The sequence below is a fragment of the Rhinoraja longicauda genome, chromosome 23, assembly GCF_053455715.1.
Source record: "Rhinoraja longicauda isolate Sanriku21f chromosome 23, sRhiLon1.1, whole genome shotgun sequence".
Taxonomy (NCBI): Eukaryota; Metazoa; Chordata; class Chondrichthyes; order Rajiformes; family Arhynchobatidae; genus Rhinoraja; species Rhinoraja longicauda.
The window spans coordinates 4,942,068-4,957,170 of record NC_135975.1 but is presented as its reverse complement, the minus strand read 5'-3'; the positions used below and the strand labels follow the sequence as shown (position 1 = coordinate 4,957,170).

Genomic DNA, 15,103 nt, shown 5'->3' with positions numbered 1-15,103 from the left:
TGCTGCTTGACCCACTGAGCTACTCCAGCACTTTGCATCTATCTTTTTTTTTTTCAAAACAGCCCCTTACACTAAAACGGATAAACTGGAATGTTTGGGATTTTGGTGATGCCACAAGAGCAGATTTTTTGGACTGTAGAATGTTATTCCTATTAATGCCCCAATGCATACTTAATTTGTGTAGGAAGGAACTCCAGATGCTGGTTTACACCGAAGATAAACACAATGTTGGAGTAATTCAGTGGGACAGGCAGCATCTCTGGAGAGAAGGAATGGAGGTTGTTTCGGTCTGAAGAAGGGTCTCGCCTGAATTGTCACCCACTCCTTCTCTCCAGAGATGCTGCCTGCCCCGCTGCGTCACTCCAGATTTTTGTGTCTATCGTTGCATATTTAATTTGGCTGTCCTATATTTTAAGATGCATTATAGTAAATTATTAATTGAACCAGCTAAGTGAACCAGGACCCTGAAGAGTTGGAAGGGAGAAAGGATGTTTGCCTGTGCAAGCTCTTTCATCTTTGCAGTAACAATTATTCTCTACTTATTTGTTTTGCAAGAGTTTGTTTTTGGCAAAAATAGGATTGTAATTTTCCTACCGTTATGAAATTGAGAAAATGAAATATCAATCATTTCTACCTGAGCAGCGGTAGAGAGCTGCACTGCTATGTAAACTATACTTACAAAATCAAAGAAAATGCTAAACTTGTACCTGCAGATTAGTTTTAATTTCCAAATCACTGGTTTGGATCATTGAGATGCTGAGACTAATATATTTTCAAAAGACTTTGAAATATTCTAGAATATTTGTCCATAGATTTGTTATCATTAAAATCAAAACCAAATATTATACACCACAATATCACAATTGAACTTTAGAATGCTTTGCTATTTCTAACTGGCATTATTTGTGATGAAGATATTAAATCAAACTCAAGCTTGCCCCAGTAAATATTGTCTGGAGATGTAAAGGTTGCAGGCTCTTCTGAGATAAACTGATTTTCTAAATAAAAATGTTGTCTCAAGCTCATTGTGTAGCACTGGGGGAAAAATCTGTTTGCCAAGCAAGCTCGAGACAGAATAAACTGACTTTAAGTTATTGGAACAGCGATACAGGTCAGCTGTAGAGCATCTTTCTCTTTGGTGCTCTGGCTTGCTCCCACCCTCTCTTGCTTGATTCTCTTAATTTCTAAATCTTTGGAGAACGTTGGTGTTGAACATTGCATTAGCACTGTTGAGTGGGTTGATCTTCCTGATAGTTCCCTGGGCCGCCGAGCAGGGAAAAGCAGAGGGGAGAGCCACCAACGAGCTTTCATTGCAATGCTTTGAATAAGATAGATACAAGAATTTTGAATAATAAATCCACACAAATGTTGTTTGGTAATCCACAAAGGACACTTAACATTCTGATAATTGCAGTTTTCAAAGTGGTTACCTGTTGGTGTTAATCTTCCCACATGTATTTAGACTAAGGGTATTTAGACTCCCATCACATTGATTCTTAATCTTAAAAGATAGTTCTGTTTTAAGATGTTCCTGTTACGCCAAATCCATTTTTATATTTGTGGATTTGGAAACAAGTTTTAATTAATGGGGGAAAAAGATGTATAAATTCACGCAGGATCAGGTGAAGCTGGACAGCACTTGTCCCTTCTGGATACTGTTGTGTCCGTTGCTGATGCACACTGAAAGGTTTACAAGCTTTGAGAATTAGTGTCTTTCTGTCACTGACTTCTTTTGGAATCTCCCCATTGTATCCTTTCTCTTGTCTCCCCATCAAGTTCACGGATTACTCGGGAGGAAAGGCAAGGCATTTATTTTGCACAATCCCTTCTATTGAAAATGTCAGCACTCTAAGTAGTAATTGACAGTTTTGGATTTGTGGTTTATGTGGGTATCTGGCTTTTAACACAGGTTTTGTTGCTATATCAGGTCATCATCAATTAGAAAGTGCATGGTTGAGAATTCCATAGAACCTAATGCAAGGTAACAAGCTTCAAGTGTAAAATACATAATTTGGTTGGAACCTGTGTAATCTCCTTTCAATGATATTTTAATAAAACGCAGATCTTTATGAAAATGTGTTTAACCATTAAGTCTTAGGGCAAAATGTGCTTTTTTAAAAATCATTCATATAGTCTGTTTGAAAGAGCAATTGTAGAGATTCCTCTGGATTAATAACCAGACATGCACATTTTCTTAAATAACTCATTAATATGTTTTCATAGCGGCAAAAACTGCTCAAGGAATTTCATGGTCTGAAATCTGCTTCTAGCACAACGGAGGTAGACCGGAATCATTCTTGATGAGTTAATGATGATCTTAGAGATCGTTTAAAGAATTTTTGTGGGGAGAGTTCTGAAGTATGATTGATTTTTTTTTAACCCTAAACCTAATCTTCCCCTCACCTGTGTCAAAGACCATTACTCCAAACCTCCTTGAAATGAGACATTGGAGCTCCTATGATATCAAAACTCTGAGGTAGTCTGTACGAGGGGTGTTTGTTAATGAGCGCATGTGAGCAGCACAGTTGGATTCGGTTCTCATTTATTTTTTTTCTCCCTGCCTCCAACTGGTGTCTGCCTTGGTAGTCTGTCTGAGATGAGGATCTAGCTGTGTTGGCAAAAATTAATATTCTGCTTTAAACGAGAGCAGTAACTCAGCGCACTGAATCACCATGCTTCTCAGCAGCCCTTCTCTATCTGGTCTCCCTCACTAATTATTTTTTTAAGACGTCAGTGGAGCATTTCCAGAATTTATAATTTTATATCACCTTTTTATAGTCTTCCATTAATGTTGCTGCAGGTTCATTAACAAAATTGTTGTTTGTCCTGATACTTTACGGTAAAATGTTGTCAGATTTTAGTTGTTTAGGAAATAATAGATCCCATGAAACCTCATTACAGAACGAGCATTAAAAATTGATGCAACAATACATTGAAAAAAAAACCCAACTTTTAAATATCTGATGCATTAAAATATCTAGGTAGTTCTTCATAAAATGAGCTATTTGGAACAGCAGTTGGTTATTAACAATGCCCAGCACTGGTTGTGCATGTTCAGCACTGACCCATGTAATGACACTGAGACAAACAAAAGATACTGGAAATCTAAAAGAAAAGACAGAAAATGCTGGAAATATGCAGAAGGACAAGCAGAGTTAACGGCAAGAGAAGCAGAATTAACGTTTCAGATCAAAGACCCTTTGTCAGATCTTGGGATGGTTTGATCCTAACTACGGGTGCTGTCTACGGTGTTCGTAAGTTCTCCTCGTGACCTGCGTGGGTTTTCTCCGGGAAGCTCTGGTTTCCTCCCACAATCCAAAGATGTGCAGGTTTATAGCTAATTGGTTTGGTATCAATATAATTTGTCCCTAGTGTGTGTAGGATAGTGTTAGTGTGCGGGGATCGCTGTGGACTCTTGGCCAAAGGGCCTGTTTCCATGCTGTATCTCTAAACTAAACTAACAGAAGCTAAGATGCAGCGAAAGTAGAGGAAGGAGGTCTGGAGCAAGTAGTATCTGAAGAAGGGTCTCGACCCGAAACTTCACCCATTCCTTCTCTCCCGAGATGCTGCCTGACCTGCTGAGTTACTCCAGCATTTTGTGAATAAATCGATAGTATATGATGTTATCTGGCCAATGAGTGGATGGGAGTGGTTGGAGGGTGTGAACATGGAAACATAGAAAATAGGTGCAGGTATAGGCCATTCGGCTCTTTGAGCCAGCACCGCCATTCATTATAATCATGGCTGATCGTCCAGAATCGGTACCCCGTTCCTGCTTCCTCCCCATATCCCTTGATTCCATTAGCCTTAAGAACTAAATCTAACTCTTTTGAAAACATCCTGTGAATTGGCCTCCACTGCCTTCTGTGGCAGTGAATTCCACAGATTCGCAACTCTCTGGGTGAAAAAGGTTTTTCCTCATCTCAGTCCTAAATGGCCAACCCCTTACTCCTAAACTGTGACCCCTGGTTCTGGACTCTCCCAACATGGAGAACATTTTTCTTGCATGTAGCCTGTCCCAATCTCTTAATAATTTTATACGTTTCTATAAGATCCCCTCTCATCCTTCTAAATTCCAGTAAAAATAAGCTCAGTCGATCCATTCTGTCATCATATTAGCCTGGTGGAGACAACAGAGACAAAAGGAGGGAGGAGATGCAAAATCAGAGCAGGAAGACATGCATCAGTCAGGCTGGGTTTGGCTCCACTTCCAGAGAGAAAAAAAACAGGTTGAGCCAGAACCACAGATGAACAGCTGATCAGTCTCATCAGTCATCCATCTGTGGTATTGGCTCAGTTAGGTCTCTTTTTTTCTCTTTCTCTCTTTCTCTCTTTGGCATTTACTGTTTTTATTTTTGTTGAGCCATTTGCTGGCAATAGTTGATGCCTGCACTTTCCAAAATTAGTGTTTTATTGTGCATCATTGGTGGTATCGCTTTTGGTTAGTAGCCAATCTCAATAGGGTCTCAACCAAATACCCTTGTGTGCTGCAGAAGTGAATGCACTAACAACTGATGCAGGCAGACAGACAACCCCACATCACGGCCGTACGGGTAACAGAAATGTGCCCTTGCAGAATTCACTAATAATTCCCTAAAAAATTGAAAGATAGAATTAAATTTGTTCTTATTATATTAATTTTCCTTATGAATATCTTGACGCATTTGCAGTTGATGTGACTTCATGTTGCGAATCTTGGTTTTGTTTAGTTTAGAGGTACAGCGCGGAAGCAGGCCCTTCGGCCCACCACATCCGCACCGACCAGCGATCCCCGCACATCAACACTATCCTACACACACTGGGGACAATTTTATATTTATACCAAGCCAATTAACCTGCAAACCTGTACTTCCTTGGCGCGTGGGAGGGAACCGAAGATCTCGGAGAAAACCCACGCAGATCACGGGGAGAATGTACAAACTGCGTACAGACAGCACCCGTAGTCAGGATCGAACCGTGGTCTCTAGCGCTGTGAGGTAGCAACTACCACTGCACCACCGTGCTGGACGGCTTTCTTGAATCGCAGGTCCCACCCCACCTCCCCATAATGCCTTAGTTGCCTGTACTTATCTCTGCTAGTCTTCACTCTCCCTTGGTCTTTCTGATTTTATTTACTGGGGATATATTTTATCTGATTTTTGTCTCCTGAAATAGAGAAATCAAGAAACGGGAGACAAGTGTGGAAATAGTCCAAATGCATTGAAGTATTTTGTAAACGAAATAAGACATCTTTCTACATTTCCAACCTGCCAACGCCCGGGAAAATAGTTTGGAAAAATCGCGATAAATTGTCAAATGTTTAGCCTTGTATGCGATTTCTTTGGTATTAATATCGGGTATTTCTTATGCGGATTACCTCAAGTAAGAATGTAATTGTTATGTTTCGGGACATGCAACAATAAAACACTCTTGAGTCTTGTGTGCAAAGAAATAGTATCTATCTCATAGAGTCATATAGCATGGCAACAGGCCCCTCGACCCAACTGGCCCACAACATGTCCCATGTACACTAGTCCTACCTGCCTGTATTTGGCCTATATCCTTCTAAACCTGTCCTATCCATGTACCTGTCTAAATGTTTCTTAAATGTGATAGTACCTGCCTCATTACCCCCTTTGGCAGCTCGTTCCATGCACCCACCACCCATGTGTGAACAAGTTACCTCTCAAGTTCTTATTAACCCTTTCCCCCCTCACCTTTTACCCTAGATCCTCTGGCTCTCGGTTCCCTTACTCTGAGTTATAGATAGTTTGTCTACCCGATCTATTCCTATCTGTGTGAAATATATGAATGAAAGTACGACTTCTCTAAGCATTGTGCTTTGTTGTCCATTTTCAGGTAAACCTGAAGAATTTCCACAGAAATCACTTGGCCAAGTGCCTGCTGAGCACCCAGAGCCACCCGTTCTCAATCACTTGACCAATGGACAGAATAATGTAATTAAAGGAGGTCCACCAGTCTCGAAGAAGAAAGATAAGAAGGCGTCTCCAGAGAAACTGCAAGAGAAGCAGCCTGACAGCAGGCCCAAGAAGAGCGCCTTGGAAAAGCCGACTGTGAAACCCCAAAGGGCAGGGCTCGTGGAAAATAAGGGAGGCAAAGTGAAGGTTTTGCCAGACCTTGATGTGCTCAAACAAAAAGGGCAGCCGACACAGCGTGCATTGGCGCATGGCAACCCCAAACAGCTGAACAATGCCACTGCTAACCAGAACTCAAATGCAAATCCCGGTGTCAGAAAGGAATTTGCACCAAAATGGAACAAACCTTCAGGTCAGAAAATTTCAGACCCATCTTCAAAACATTCTGCGGATGGCAGGGGCAGAACTGGAAGTTACAATGCATCGAGCTCCCATTCCAGTCCAGAGGAGGCACATGTGTTCATAGGCGGAACAAAGGGGTTGATTATTGAAGTCGACGAAACAAAGAGAGGCTCGAATGCTTCAGAATATGACAATGTTCCTGGAGTTGATCATGAATATGGGACGTGCGCTGAGGAAATGGTTGAACATGGGGAATCAAGCATAGCACAAAACAATGCACACTCTAAAGAAGCTACCAGTCCCTCAAAGATATCGCCTGTACAGTTTTCAAGTAAGGCAGTCAATGCTAGTGCAACCTTTCAACAAAGGCCTTCACGGACTCATTCTTCAGCAGTAAGTTCTAACCAAAGATCTTTAATAAAACAACAGCCTTCTTCGCCACCATCCTACTCTGGTCCTCCTGGGTACCATGGTAGTCTACCTCAGTACTCACCAACTAGAGCTAAAGACATGCCTGTATTCTCGCAGTACAGTTACAATATGTCTGCAGGTCAGCAAAGTCATGACAGTAGACCGTATGTCACCAAATTAGCACATATGACAAACTATGACCAGACCAGCAGGAACTCACACACTCTTGGCCGTCAGTTTTCTAACTCCTCGTCTTTCAGAACTGCGGCACGGCCTTTAGATCACAGTGGACAATATGATCCCGGAAACCTGACCAACTACGTGAGGCACCCAGCTCTGTTAGAGCAGCGCTCGCCAGAGTACCAACACGACTACAAAAAGAGGCAAGAGCAATATGAACGACAGTGGAACCGGGAAGCTGATGTCAGGTACAGAGGAGATATGCAGAGGTCACCAAGCTTCCACAATGCACAGCAGACTCCTCACCCCGAGTTCAGCTACCCGGGCGTGCCTGTAAGTGGCAGCAGTATCTATAGCAGGACATCATCGCACCCTGACACACATGCACAAACACAATATTCACACACAGTTCCGACTGGTCCCCAGCATTTCGCAAACCCTCAGACGGACAGAAGAACCATCCCAGAGTCAGTGTTGCTTTAGGACTCCTGCTTGCCCCTTCTCGAAAGTGATGTGAAGAGCATTAATGAAAGAGAAAATTACCTGACTTTTGAAATGACTTCACTATATTCAAAAGAAACGTTATACAAAAGAAATGGTCTATAGCGTAGGCTGAAATAATTGAAAAATTCCTAACAATGTACAGAAGGTATTTCTCTTTGTTGAACTAAAATCAACAAAATCAGCAAGGCACATGAAAATGATTATTCGCCCCATTGTTTGGAGTTGTTGAGCTCGTACAATTTATAATCAAGTAATAGGGAGCAGTGATGTTTGAACCCAAACACACAGAAGATTGAAGCAAACATCTCAGTAATGTACCACAGGTCTCTTGATTTCAAGAACGGGTCGATAGTCTGCATCCTCTGATAATGTAGGTAGATCCTGGATTGTCGCTTATATAAACCTTGACCTGACAATTTTGAAGGTTGATTGAGCAATGACGTTTGCAGATTGTGGTCTGAAATCTCAGAGTATGTTATGAACCATCCCAGGTCACTCTTGTGATCTTTTGCTTCGTAACTTCCAAGGAAGGGTAACTGGGTGGAATTTCCCCCGAGGCAAAACTGGGCAAGCATTTATAATGCTGGCAATAACCCCGACTACTTGCTTTCTTCCTGCACTTGCACAGGTATATTGAAGACTGCAGAGAAGTCAGTGCCACTACACTTGAGTTGATAGGAATAAAATATTGAAGTGCAGCAGAATAAAAAATACCAAGTATTTTCTAATCTCAGCACACATTTGTTTTCAATTCACTTTTAATGGTAGGGATGTACATCATGGCAGATTATTTGCAGAAAAATGTTTTATTGTAAAATAACAGATTAATCTTTTACTCTTTGCTCTGTCAATTACTCCCGTTTGCAACTGAATACATTCATAGGAATCATCTGCCCTAACACATGAAATAGTAGAAACAGTGCTGGTATTGCAAGCTACTTGATAATGAATAGCACATTCTCATGGTACCAATAGGTGTTTGAGTTGGGACCAGGTGGGTTTTGGACCAGTTTGCTTTGCAGTTTTGTCTTTGGGCTGTTGCCCCTTTTTCTTTTTAAGCGACTTGGCCCGATTTACGTCCAAGTATTCCATAATGAAAATGCTATATTGACTTTTTAATGGTTTTAAATAGAAAAGAGCAGAAACAACTGCTTCCATGTACACCTCTGTTTGCAGCTGGAGTCATTTAGACTTTGAAACATTTCAGCAGAGCAGCAAAAAACTGGTGTGAAAAACATGTAAAACACTGATTGAAACATTTACAGCTGGCTTTGATGACGTGCAAGTAAAAGAACACTATTGTCTGTATATGTGTGTAATGTATATATATATATATATATACTCTTCAAATGTGCAAACTAAATTATCAATATATTAGATACATTCTGATCTGAATAAATTGAAAGTTAATTTCTTAACTCCTTGCTTGATGAAACAATTGCAGATAAACTCAAATAACATTGTTAAAATATGTAATTATTTGTCATAATCCTTTAAGTCTTAATCTTGAGTCTTTAATATGGACACTTGCTGTATAGTAAACTATAAATGATATGGAACTTGCTATCTGAAATATATGCATCAACATTGGTAAATACTGTAGAATTTATATTCACTATTTTCTTAAGGCATCTGCAGCAGTTTTATAGTTGTATTCTATTTTGACGTGACTGTACTTTTTTTAATGTTACAACAAATAATTTGATCAAGTTTGGTTTCCTGTGTTTTACTATCTTTTCTGCAATGATATGTTTCCACACTGTATAACTCTGTGACTGCATGACCTATATACCATGCAGTAATAATCATTGTGCTGACCCTGATAAGCTTGTCCTAGCTGCCAGCCCTGTTCACCTTTCACACCTCCATATTGCATCCCCTCTCCTGGAAATGATCTAAGGCATTTGGACATGGATAAAAAAGGTACATTGATTAGTACTGGTGCCATAGGTTATGGAGAGAAGGCAGGAGAATGGGGTTAGGAGGGAGAGATAGATCAGCCATGATTGAATGGTGGAGTAGACTTGATGGGCCGAATGGCCTCGATCTACTATTCCTTATGACCTTATGATAGAGAAAGCCTAGAAGGATATGGCCCAAATGCAGGCATGTATAGAGTCATAGTCATGGAAACAGGCCCCTCGGACCAACTTGCCTACACTGACCAACATGTCCCATCTCCACTCGTCCCATCTGCCTGCGTTTGGCTCATATCCATCCAAACCTGTCCTATCCATGTATCTGTCAAATTGTTTCTTAAACGTTGCAATCGTCCCTGCCTCAACTACCTCCTCTGGCAGCTCGTTCCATACACCCACCACCCTTTGTGTGAACAAGTTACCCCTCGGCTTCCTATTAAATCTTTCCCCCTTCATCTCCAACCTATGTTCACTGGTTCTCAATTTCCCAACTCTGGGCAAGAGACTCTGTGCTTCTACCCGATCTATTCCTCATGATTTTATACACTTCTATAAGATCACCCCTCATCCTTCTGCTCTCCAAGGATTAAGATTCCCAGCCTGCTCAACCTCTCTCTGTAGCCCAGACCCATGAGTCCTGGCAGCATTCTTGTAAATTTTCTTTGTATCCTTTCCAACTTGACATCCTTCCACGGTTTGTGTGTAGATGGAGCATCTTAGTCGGCATGGGCAAGTTGGGCTGAAGAACCTGTTTCCATGCTGTATGACTTTGATCATATTCCTCAGAACGTGGTGTACGTGTTACTTGAACAGTCTTTATACTTCGTCTGGCTCCCCAGCTGATGGGACATCCCCTGGCTGTCATCATTGCTGTTGTTCCTGAACAAACGTTTGCTGGGGAGGGCGTGCAGACAGCTGGTGCCTGTGCGAGCTAAATGTCCGCATGTACCACGCACTGAAAGCTGCGGTACAGGCAACCTCTCACTTAGAGCGAGTGAGTAGACATAGCTATGACAGCTGGATACAAGGATGGACAAGAGTGAAGCCATTCATCTAAACACGAGGAAAGCCTGTTATGTTCAATGGGAGATGAGGAACGGTGCAGTAAAAGGTTTGAATGTTCACGTGTACCATTAACTCAAAGCTATGGCAACGGGCACCAAATTGTTTACAAGGGTAATTAAATATATATTTTTGTTTATTGTCATGTGGACAGAAGTCTCAAAAGGGCGGTGGGAATATGGAACGAGCTTTCAGAGGGGGTAGTTGAGGTAGATGCGACAACAGCATTTAAAAGACTTTTGGACAGGAAGATGGATGGGAAATGTTTAGAGGGATATGGGCAGGTTGGGCTGAAGGTCCTGTTTCTGTGCTGTATGACTAGATGACTATTTATTGCCTCCACCCCCAATTACCCCAGAGATGCTGATTGCAAGACATCTCAAACAGCCATAGTAATTCTGGTGAAGGTACTGCTCTATTGTAGATGTAATCAGGAGAGTTAGATATAGCTCTGAGGGCTAATGGAATCAAGGGATATGGGGAAAAAGCAGGAACAGGGTACTAATTCTGGATGATCAGTCATGATCATCTTGAATGGCGGTGCTGGCTCGAAGGGCCGAATGGCCTACTCCTCCACCTACTTTCTATGTTTCTGTTGTGGGCAGCCTTGATTGGTCTTGGTCTTTTCTCGCCTCCAGCTCTTCATACCCCTCCCCCCACCCCCCCGCCGACCCCTACTTTCAGTCTGAAGAAGGGCACCGACCCAAAACTTCACCCATCCTTTTTCTCCAGAGATGCTGCCTGACCCGCTGAGTTACTCCAGCATTTTGTGTCTCCCTCCCACAGTACTGGCGGATAGCGAATTCCAAGATGACGATGAAAGGATGTTAATAACACACAATGTTGATAACACACAAGTTTGATGTGCGACTAACAAGGGAAAATATTTTTAGTTCTGGAGGATATAAATGATTTAGTTGGGCAGTAAAGTGACAAATGGAGTTCAACGGGGAGATGTGGAGGGCAAGGTACTTGGGAAGATAAAAGAGAGTCTAACAAACCACCTTTATCCACTGAAAAACCCTCTATCCACTGGGTTTGCAGGATGGAGGTATCAAACATGGGCATAGTTGTGAAGTGGGAGGGGCAAAATTTACAGAAGATTCTTTTGACATAGAATTGGTGAATAGGTGCCTGGAACACGCTACCAGGGGAGGTGGTGGAAGCAGATGGATGTTCAGGGAATGGAGGGACGTGGATCATGTGTAAGCAGTTGAGATTAGTTTCTCTTGGTATGTTCGCCACGGACATTGTGGGCCGAAGGGCCTGTTCCCGTGTTGAACTGTTCTCTGTGTGTTCTCATGCCTTTGGCTGTGCAATACTGGACGTGTTGGTAAATATAATGTGTTCCTCCAGAACAGCGTCCGATGAATCCTGTTTGCTACAAGGTTGGACTGCATTCCTCCTTGTATTGTGCTGGTAAGTAGTGAGATATCGCTGGTCAAATTGCAGGCAGAGGCATCGCCAGAGTCAAGAACACTGGAGGTCCAGAACCTGACCAGAGCTAGGGTCCAGAGAGTGGAACTTGTATCCAGCCAGACCCCGGCTCCAGAGTGCTCACACATCTCAACACGTTTTGGGAAGCTGATACAGGCTGAAGCTTACATAAATGTTATGGAATGGTCGTATGTCATTGCTGCTCTTGTGTCTTGGCCAGCAGCCTGTGTGGTATCCATGTTCTTTGTTATCTGCCCCTTTTCCTTCATTAATAGTTTAGAGATACAGCATGGAAACAAGGTCTTCGGTGCACCGAGTCCACACCGACCAGTAATCACCCATACGCTAGTTCTAATCTCCACGCTAGGGACAATTTTACAGAAGCCAATTAACCTACAAACCTGTACATCTTTGGAGTATTGGAGGAAACCAGAGCACCCGGAGAAAGCCCACGTGGTCACGGGGAGAATGTGCAAACTCCGTTCAGACAGCACCTGTAGTCAGGATGGAACCCGGGTCTTTGGCACTGTGCGGCAGCAACTCTCTCACTGTGCCATAGTGCTGCCATCGTGTTCTAGGCATGTTTGTATGCTGCCCAGCTATACTCCTGCTTGCCAGGGTTCTAGTTTTGTGATCTGCAGTGTCTTCAGTATTTTCTTACAGCCTCCCCCAATATTGTGCTCAATACAAAAGCCAGTTGCATCCCTTTATTCCATTGCAGACAGAATGAGCAATGTGCAACCACACAGTAAACATGATAAGCAATATAACCTAGAAACAGGTGACAGCAGATGCTGGTTCACAGTGCGGAGATAACCCAAGAGAACATATTTTATGCAATATACCCTTTTTTTTTAAATCCCTGAACAGGAATTTTCTTTAATAAGGAATGGCTCAATGGTACTTTATATGTGCAGTGAAGTTTCATTTTTGTATGCAGTTCAGAATAAGTATCGCCATACACAAGCACGTAGATACATCTTAGATGAGCATCTCAGATATAGAACATGTGTATAATAGTAGCAGGACACTGAGTATACAGAATCGCCAGATTTGGCGCTATTTTCATTTGGAGCTATTTTCAGGAAACCGCAGGAAACATATAAGGCACGGGTTTAAGTATTTTGTAAATGTAATTATCTTTCTTTGCTTCTCACTGAGGATTATTTACACCTAACCCACGTTATCCAAATGTTAGGTATTTCATTCTGTTCAGGTCCCTGAAGCCATCTGTAACTATCGTAAATTACCTAGGGCTGTCCAATTGATGTTTGTTTGGGTAGATATGTCTAAATTAAATTTCCCACTCTATGGGAAGTGGTCATTAGAGTTTACTTTACAAGCTAGAGGGAGCATTAAGTCACGCTGAGACTCGTCTTTAATTTTAGGGTCTCGACCCAAAACGCCACCCTTTTCTCCAGAGATGCTGCCTGACCCATTGCGTTACTCCAACCTTTTTGTATTTATCCCACTGTTGTTCATTCAGGAACCTAAAAGATGGACCGAAGGTTTCCAATGAGGTAGGTGGTAACTCAGGGCCGCGCTCTAGTTGTTGGTAAGATGGTTCGGTTTTGTCTGATAACAGCTGGGAAGAAACTATCGCTGAAGGTGTGTGTTTTGTGTAAGATTAGGAGAAAGCTGCATTTCTAGTATGTGTGATCTGCCTGGATAGCATGCAAAATAAATGCTGTCACTCTCGGTACACTTAACAGTGTAACGGTGTAACAGAAACGGTTTAAGGACTGCCTCAAAGTGTCCCTCAAAGACTTGGACATCAACCTCAGCACTTGGGAGTCTCTTGCTCTGGACCGTCCAACCTGGCGTAGCAAGCTCACCACAGGAGCCCGTGCAGCAGAGAACAGACGCACTGCAGAGGCCCAGAGGAAACGCACCGCGCGCAAGGCCCGGGCTACCTCCACTTCCACTGCAGCACCCATCCACTTGTGCTCTACGTGTGGGCGTGCCTTCCGGGCCCAGATTGGCCTCACCAGTCACTTCCGGACCCACAGTCACCAATCCTCCAACTGAAAGTGAAGTCATGGTCATCTTCCAACCCGAAGGACGAACAACAACACTTAACAGTAATAAACCAATACCAGTAACATTTTTCTTGGATGTATGCACCATTGCGAGGTTGGATTAGTGATTCGGTTGGAGCAAGACTTTGCAATCTGAGTGAAGCAAAAATTAATTGCACACTTTTAGGTTCCAGGAGTGTTGATAATCAAACACATCCTCCCAATCCACAGCTTCTTTATTTGGCATTTCTCTGTGTTGCGTGGTACAGATAAGACATCCGCTCTCTGTTTATCAAAACAAATTGGACCATTTTCTTTTAAGTTTGGCTTCAATCAAGACAAATTGACGCGATCATTTATATTACATGTTTATTGATCTTATGCCAAGGTTGTAGATTGTGAAAGAGAGTAAAAAAGCGTTATCCTTTTTAGGATTTTTGTCTTAGAATAACAAAGCAGAACAATATGACAGGTAACTTTTCACTTTGTTTTCTACCTATACCTTTTATTTTTAACTTGAAGGGAAGTTGTGTGTGATAACCAGTGACCCCCCAGACCCGGTCCTCCTTTGTTCTCGGCGGCACGTCTATCCTGGACCGCCACTGCCATCCTCGATCTCGAGGATTCAAGGACCTTGAGGTCCTCAAGGGAGAGGTTGAGCAGGCTGGGACTCTATTCCCTGGAGTGCAGGAGGATGAGGGGTGATCTTACAGAGGTGTACAAAATCATGGGAGGAATAGATCGGGTAGATGCACAGAGTCTCGTGCCCAGAGTACAGGATTTGAGCATTGGAGGACATGGGTTTAAGGTGAAGGGAAAAAGATTTAATAGGAATTGGAGGGGTAACTTTTTCACACAAAGGGCGGTGGGTGTATGGAACAAGCTGCCAGAGGAGATGGTTGAGGCAGGGACTATCCCAATGTTTAAGAAGCAGTTTGACAGGTGCATGGATAGGTCAGGTTTAGAGGGATATGGACCAAATGCAGGCAGGTGGGACTAGTGTAGATGGGACATGTGCAAGTTGGGTGGAAGGGACTGTATGCACACACTATCATTCTATGAATCTCTGTGGCAGAATTCTCTGCCACAGAAGGTAGTTGAGGCCAGTTCATTGGCTATATTTAAGAGGGAGTTAGATGTGGCCCTTGTGGCTAAAGGGATCAGGGGGTTTGGAGAGAAGGCAGGTACAGGATACTGAGTTGGATGATCAGCCATGATCATATTGAATGGCGATGCGTACAGGCTCGAAGGGCCGAATGGCCTACTCCACCTATTTTCTATGTTTCTATGTATCTATGACTTAACCGTTGGCCCA

The 15,103-nt window shown here is 42.6% G+C and overlaps 1 protein-coding gene across 6 annotated transcripts in view; it reads left to right on the top strand.

The window, feature by feature from the left end:
- The window catches only part of usp6nl (USP6 N-terminal like), a 151,124-nt gene extending 142,077 nt beyond the window's left edge, over positions 1-9,047 (top strand). For all 6 annotated transcript variants that reach the window (XM_078419492.1, XM_078419489.1, XM_078419490.1 and 3 more), the window contains one exon: positions 5,839-9,047. In XM_078419492.1, coding sequence (XP_078275618.1) covers positions 5,839-7,331 — 1,493 coding nt within the window. In that variant the 3' untranslated portion in view covers positions 7,332-9,047. The remainder of the gene's footprint in view (positions 1-5,838) is intronic.
- Positions 9,048-15,103: the final 6,056 nt, after the last annotated feature.